Source organism: Electrophorus electricus, chromosome 5, assembly GCF_041902795.1.
Source record: "Electrophorus electricus isolate QZ-2024a chromosome 5, ASM4190279v1, whole genome shotgun sequence".
In the NCBI taxonomy this organism is placed as follows: domain Eukaryota; kingdom Metazoa; phylum Chordata; class Actinopteri; order Gymnotiformes; family Gymnotidae; genus Electrophorus; species Electrophorus electricus.
In genome coordinates, this window is record NC_137501.1 from 1,412,501 (window position 1) to 1,420,000 (window position 7,500).

At 45.4% G+C, this 7,500-nt stretch overlaps 1 protein-coding gene across 17 annotated transcripts in view; it reads left to right on the top strand.

Annotated features, from left to right (window-relative positions):
• Positions 1–7,500, top strand: part of taok3a (TAO kinase 3a) — a 47,834-nt gene that overhangs the window by 27,715 nt on the left and 12,619 nt on the right. For 16 of the 17 annotated variants that reach the window (XM_035529655.2, XM_035529657.2, XM_035529651.2 and 13 more), the window contains 9 exons: positions 389–490; positions 602–647; positions 1,978–2,074; positions 2,492–2,605; positions 3,476–3,567; positions 3,792–3,885; positions 4,165–4,246; positions 5,602–5,769; positions 7,027–7,218. In XM_035529655.2, the coding sequence (XP_035385548.2) occupies positions 389–490; positions 602–647; positions 1,978–2,074; positions 2,492–2,605; positions 3,476–3,567; positions 3,792–3,885; positions 4,165–4,246; positions 5,602–5,769; positions 7,027–7,218 (987 nt within the window). Of the gene's footprint in view, positions 1–388; positions 491–601; positions 648–1,977; positions 2,075–2,491; positions 2,606–3,475; positions 3,568–3,765; positions 3,886–4,164; positions 4,247–5,601; positions 5,770–7,026; positions 7,219–7,500 lie in introns of those variants that run through there. The other variant, XM_081714916.1, reaches the window with a different exon arrangement.

Below are 7,500 nucleotides of genomic sequence, written 5' to 3' on the forward strand. Positions count from 1 at the left end.
CACACCCAACTTAACATAAATGGTTAATCCCCCACATAACGTGCTTTATAATAAATAAATTAATAAAAATTATTCATTTAAGAATGCCGATGATGTTAGAATGCAGTGATGTTAGTATGGATAAATAATGGCAAATGAAATGGTGTTTCGTATTTGGTAGTGTTAATGAGAGAGTGTTAGCCAAATTATACATGTTGATATTGGCCACCAGGTAGCGTAATGAAAACCAAGACCATGCTGGCACCTGCTAAGTTCATTATTATTTGACTGAATTTAGTTCAGAACAGAACGCTTCCATTAAAAGGTTCGGAGGAGAGTTCAGTCATTTGTAAGCGGTGCCATGTTCATGTTAGTTTGTGTTTGTTCTTGTGTTTGTTCTCCTGTGCAGAAGTGGCAGGACATCGTCAAAGAGGTCAAATTTCTGGAACAGCTGAGACACCCGAACACAATCGAGTACAAAGGCTGCTACCTGAAAGACAACACTGCTTGGGTTTGTATTTATAAACTGGCTCAGTGTGACTGTGTTGTATATGATCTCAGTGTTCCAGTGTTGCAGTGTTACAGTGTTTTAGTGTTAGTGTTTTCTGCTCTCCTTTTTCAGCTGGTCATGGAGTATTGTTTAGGCTCCGCTTCTGACTTGTTAGAGGGTGAGCACACACACACACACACACACACACACACACACGCAGTGCATAGCTGCTGAACAGACCTTACTGTTACTAGACCAAATGAAAATCTGATGGCAAGTATTTGAGAAGCTTGCATTTAAAACATTTAAGGTGTTTGTCGTCATGGTACCCAAGGAGCTGATCCTCCAGTCTCTTTCCTTCTACACATTGTATTGCTCAACTCTAAAATGCCCACAGTTAGCTGAACCCTGTACTGACCTGTTACTGTCTGACCCCTGTTACACTCCTGTACTGACCTGTCACTGTCTGACCCCTGTTACACCTCTGTACTGACCTGTTACTGTCTGACCCCTGTTACACCTCTGTACTGACCTGTCACTGTCTGACCCCTGTTACACCTCTGTACTGACCTGTCATTGTCTGACCCCTGTTACACTCCTGTTCTGACCTGTCACTGTCTGACCCCTGTTACACTCCTGTTCTGACCTGCCACTGTCTGACCCGTTACACTCCTGTACGGACCTGTCACTGTCTGACCCCTGTTACACCTCTGTACTGACCTGTCACTGTCTGACCCCTGTTACACTCCTGTACTGACCTGTCACTGTCTGACCCCTGTTACACCTCTGTACTGACCTGTCACTGTCTGACCCCTGTTACACCTCTGTACTGACCTGTCACTGTCTGACCCCTGTTACACTCCTGTTCTGACCTGTTACTTTCTGACCCCTGTTACACCTCTGTACTGACCTGTCACTGTCTGACCCCTGTTACACTCCTGTTCTGACCTGTCACTGTCTGACCCCTGTTACACTCCTGTTCTGACCTGTCACTGTCTGACCCCTGTTACACCTCTGTACTGACCTGTCACTGTCTGACCCCTGTTACACTCCTGTTCTGACCTGTCACTGTCTGACCCGTTACATTCCTCTACTGAAATTTTTCTCAGACTCAGCACCTATTGAGCCTTTATGAGTTGTTCAAAGGTTTGCTTGTATTATTGAGGAAACCCTGTACAATAATCACTCTGGCTTGAACAGGTTCTCTTGATGGGGCCAGCAAACACCAACATTCGCCAACAATCCAATATCCTAATGTTGGCGGTTTGAGAATGTTGGTTAGTAAATTGCCAATCATGAATGACCCAGTGGTGATGTGGGAGAAGAGACTAGATTAGGCCTCCGTAACCATGACTGGGTTTCTGTGGAGATGTAGGAGAATGTTGTCAGTGTGCTTTTGGATTTAAAGCCGTGAACCCTGTTCTGTGATTATCCTTTTAGTTTTGGTGTTCACATTAAAATTGCTGTGTTTATTTTTAAGTTTACTTTGATATGTCCTGTTTGTGCAGTTCATAAGAAACCGCTCCAAGAGGTTGAAATTGCTGCCATCACCCATGGTGCCTTGCTAGGACTGGGTTACCTGCATTCCCACAACATGATCCACAGGTGTGTGTGTGTGTGTGTGTGTTAAACATAAGTTTGTTATTAATTAATAACCCTCCAGATGATCTGAGTCATCTCTGCTGCTCATTTTTGCTTCGATGGCTTTTAAATCTCTGAGAGGAAAAGGAACTTGCTGGGTAGTGACCTTTAGTTGTAGATAACCTGCTGATAAGGGAATATTTTGCAATGCTGATTAGTGACTCCTGGCTTCCAGACAGGGTCCATACTGGCGTTCTTCCTGAAACTATTCCTGTAACTATTATGTTTTAGTGCATGTGTAAACATTATATAGAGTTACATAGAGAAATTAGATTCACACTGTATCCTCCTTTTCCTGGTCTATATCACTCTCTCACTCGCTCTCTCACTCTCTCTCTCTCTCTCTCTCTCTCTCTCTGTCTCTCTCTTTCACACACACAGAGATGTTAAAGCAGGTAACATCCTCCTCACTGAACCTGGTCAGGTTAAACTGGCTGACTTTGGCTCCGCCTCCATGACCTCTCCTGCCAACTCCTTCGTGGGGACCCCGTACTGGTCAGTATCTAATGTGTGTCCTTGTCAGACCTTTGAAAGGCTCAGGAAATGGGGAAAAAGACAGAGTTCAGTGACCTGGAGGTGTTGATGAATGACTCTGATGTCAAACACCTACAAGGGTGTAGTGAAGTACAGGAGCCAAGCACACAGACAGGAAGTCAACAACAACAAAAACAATAAAACAAAGACATATATAGTGCTGCTCCATACCTCTTTACAGTTTGGTTCCAGTCTCCAAGTGCTTTAGAGAGGTAAACGTTTATGCTTTTTTTTAACATAATTTAAAAAAAATCGAGAAATGACACTTAAACAGTTAAACAAATGGCAAGAATTAAAAAGCATAACCAACAAAAGAAAAACGGCATACGAAACAAAAAGTTGCACGAGCAGCAGTGTGTGATAATGGTGGCGGTCCGCCACCCCGGTCCCTGCCACCATTATCACACACTGCTGCTCGTGCAACTTTTTGTTTCGTATGCCGAACTGGTGTAGCAGAAACACGTCACTGGTGTGCTGATCGCCTCTATCTGTTTTTTCTCTAATGCTTGGACCATTTGAGCTTAGTGTGCAGCCTGTTGTTTCAAAAGGGCACAACAGAATTTAATTTGCATTTTCAGCACAGATCCGCACAGTTCAGTACAGAGATTAGTGTACTCCAGTCCATCACCACACACACACCAGTCCATCACCACACACACACACACACACACACACACACACACACTAGTACACACCAGTCCATACCAGTCCATCACCACACACACACACACCACAGGGACACACCAATACAATAGACAGTGAACAAATCTACCCTTGATTTTACATCTGTGTGTGTGTGTGTGTGTGTGTGTGTGTGTGTGTGTGTAACAGGATGGCTCCAGAGGTGATTTTAGCCATGGACGAAGGCCAGTATGAAGGAAAAGTTGACATCTGGTCCCTGGGGATCACTTGTATTGAGCTGGGTGAGTAGCATGTACGTGTGTGTGTGTGTGTGTGTGTGTGTGTGTGTGTGTGTGTGTGCACTCCTGAATGTACAGACACGTTGTTATAACCCTGTATTATTGCTGTATTGGCCATGTGCATATTTATGTAATACACACGTAAGTGGGTAGATGTGTGTGATACAGAATATTGAACTGCCATATGTATGTGTCTCATAGCTGTGTGTGTGTGTGCCTCCCTTTAGCCGAACGTAAGCCTCCTCTGTTCAACATGAATGCTATGAGTGCCTTATATCACATAGCTCAGAATAACTCCCCCACACTGCAGTCCAGTGAATGGTGAGTGTAGACACACACACACACACACACACACACACACACACACGGGGCGGGGGGCTGCATGTTGACTCACTCGTTTACTCTCCTACGTGGGTGCACACACACAAGCACTATTCAAACTTAAACAAACTCCTTTACACTTATTTCTCTCTCTCGCACATGTCCATTATAGTGTTGCTGAAATATGAAATACTAACCTAAAATGAGAGGAAATTATAAATATCTGTTTTAGACATTTAGATGACGTGGGTGTGTGTGTGTGTGTGTGCGCTTTTGCAGGTCAGAGGCGTTCCGGAGCTTTGTTGACTACTGCCTACAAAAGATACCTCAGGACAGACCCTCCTCTGCTGAACTACTGCGTGTGAGTACACGCATGCACGCGCACACAAACACATACACATACACTCACTCACTCCGCACACACACATACACAGGCATGCATGCACACACAGTGGTGAGTGTACTTCCTCCTCACTATATAAGTCACTGCTTTGGGTGAATTACTCATCTGTCCCTGCCTGCCCATGCCTGCGCACGAACACACACGCATACACACACACCCACACTGTCAACCCACAGAATATGTAATAATGCCGTTCTTTGTCTTTCATTCATTTCATGGGGGGGGCGTGCATGTGTGTGTGTGTGTGTGTGTGTGTGTGTAGTTAAAACATTTTTGTGGTCAGTAATCTTGTTCCCTGGTCAAATATCCTCGTCGTGCTGTCTTGGGGTAACAGAACCTCTCGATGCCTGCACCTGCCTCACGGGTGGGGCAAACCAGGACAGACAGCCTTGTCAGGAGGGATGGGCGAGGAGGACTAAACTACCTGTTTTATTCTTGCTTCTCTCTCTCTCTCTTTCTTTCCCTCAGCCATTACCCTGAATCTCAGGCACATGGGTCCTAAATCACCTTCTGACCTTTGACCCTCAGGAGGTGGAGAGTGTGAGGGTCAAAGGTCAGAAGGTGATTTAGGACCTATGTGCCTGAGACCTATGTGCCCACCTCCTGGGAAGGTTTATGAATGCCCGAGGAATGGCACCGTTACCCGGTGGATAAAACTCAGCTGGTCTTCTCTGGGGCCTTCGGGGTGGTCCGGGTCCGTGCAGATGTTATCTTCGGTTAACAGCTGCCGAGACCCCCCCGAGACACTCGGAGAACCTCTGAGACACTCAGACACTCTCTCGAGGTTTCTCCTGTTGAGACCCGGTCTGTCTATCAGTTGAGCAAAGTGGAGTGATCCTTAAACCTTGGAATCCCTGTTAACCTGTCAGGTTCCAAGCTCCACCCCTTTCTCCCATACTACACACTAGTGCCCTCTAGTGAGCCTCGGATGGAGTTAAAAAATGACGTAATCTGAGACGTGTTTGCGGTAATCCACAGCGTGTTTAATTTGAGATTCATCAGGACTGGAGGTGACCATGTTCCTACGTTACTGCTCTGTAGAAGTGAAGGGAATTATTTTATTAACGTTCACATTTAGTCACTCTGGCCAGGCCAGAGATCTGGAGCCATGTCTGGAACAGCGTTGTGGTCTCTGGTCCTGCTCCTGGACATGTGACAGAGCTCATCAACGATTGCTGATTAGTATTGATTAGGTGTGATGGAACAGAGTTGTAAGTGTTGTAAGGAACTCACTGTTCTAATTTTATTCATGTATTCATCAGTCATTCACTTTCTGTCTCTCTCTCTCCCTCACTCACCCCCCTCCCCCACAGCATGATTTTGTCCGACGTGAGCGTCCCCTGCGGGTCCTCGTGGATCTGATCCAGAGGACGAAAGACGCCGTGCGTGAGCTGGACAACTTGCAGTACCGAAAGATGAAGAAGATCCTTTATCAGGAAAAACACAATGGACCAATGGGGGAGTCCCAGGAAGAGGAAGAGGTAGGTGCAAAGAACTGTGGGAAAATAAAATAACAGAACTTTTAACAGAACTGAGTCTCACATGGGCTGAGGTGGATTGACCAGCATAGGAGAGTGCATCTTAAGAGATATAAAAGTCTCATTACGATTAGAGATGTGAGATGTTAAAATACTCAGTTTGCTTCCTTGTGGAGGGAGGGCACAGTGGACTTAGCAGTGGTCCAGATTAGCATTATTAGCTCCTTCTTAGATGGTGTGAGGAGCTTTTAAAACTCAACATCTGGATTATTTGTGTTGGAAATCTTTGACAACTGAGACAAACATTCACACATTCATCAGGATGTGCAGGACCTCCCTGTCTCACTCTAACAGTGGACACACAGTCCCAACACGGCCGAAACGCCAACAAACACACATACTTCAGCTAACAGCAGGCACACAGTCCCAACACGGCCGAAACACCAACACGTTTCAGCTAACAGGCACACAGTCCCAACATGGCCCAAAAACCAACACACTTCATCTAACAATAGGCACACAGTCCCAACACAGCCCCTCTGCTGTGTAACGTGGTAACACTGTAACAGTGTAACGGATTCCAGTTTAATTTCCTGTAACGACAAATGCTGACCTAATTAGAATTCCGTCCTTTGCGTAATTCATGTGTTTCTAAGTGGATGACGCGTGCAAAACAAACATGCTTAAAACATGTTTTAAAAAAACTGTACAGATTAATGCTGTACCTTCAATATTAACGAGGAGAAGTCATGCAATCACACCACGGCTGAGTTGTGCCTTGAATTGAAATTATTTTTAATTGATTTATTTACTTTTAATTGAACGCATTATTCATAATACATTATTCATTATTCTGGAGCTGAACTTTGAAACAACTTTGCATTGGTTTGAATTTGTTGTAAACTCTGTGAGTCAATCCCACAGTGCTGTGTTTGTAGCGTAGTTAGCGTGGGACCACCTGCGACTCCCCTCGGTGTGTCATCACTGTAGCCGTGTGGTGTGACAGTGAGTAAGGGGTTTAAATACGAGTGTTTAAACGCTCACAGTCGTCTCTCTACCTGCGTGAACCTCTCCGTTCTGCAGAACTTCACTGGTGTAAAGTTCTGCAACTTTACGTCCAAGGCGTTGAGCGTTAACATTAAATTGATAAAGAATCTATTAATAAAATGGAAAATAATTTTGTCTAAATCTTGTTTCATCTTTCTTCCTCTACCCACTCTCCCTTCCTTGTTCTCTTCTCTCTCTCTCTCTGTGGTGTAGGATGCGGAGCAGGAGGTCTGTAAGGTGAACAGCGTGGGCAGTAGTCATTCCGTCCCCAGTACGTCCGTGAGCACCGGCAGTCCGAGCAGTAGCGTGAACAGCCTTCAGGAGGGTCCGGACGACTCCTGCTCGGACCCCGGACTGGTGCATGACTACGACTGCACGCTTGAGTCTTCCACACACCAGAAAAAGGTCGGAGACGTGGGGCTGCTCATACACACGCATATGCACACACACACGCGTATATACACACGCATATGCACGCATACACGCGTATATACACACGCATATGCACGCATACACGCGTATATACACACGCATATGCACACACACACGCATACACGCGTATATACACACGCATATGCACACACACACGCGAATATAAACACGCATATGCACACACACACGCGTATATACACACGCATATGCACACACACACGTATACACGCGTATATACACGCATATGCACACACA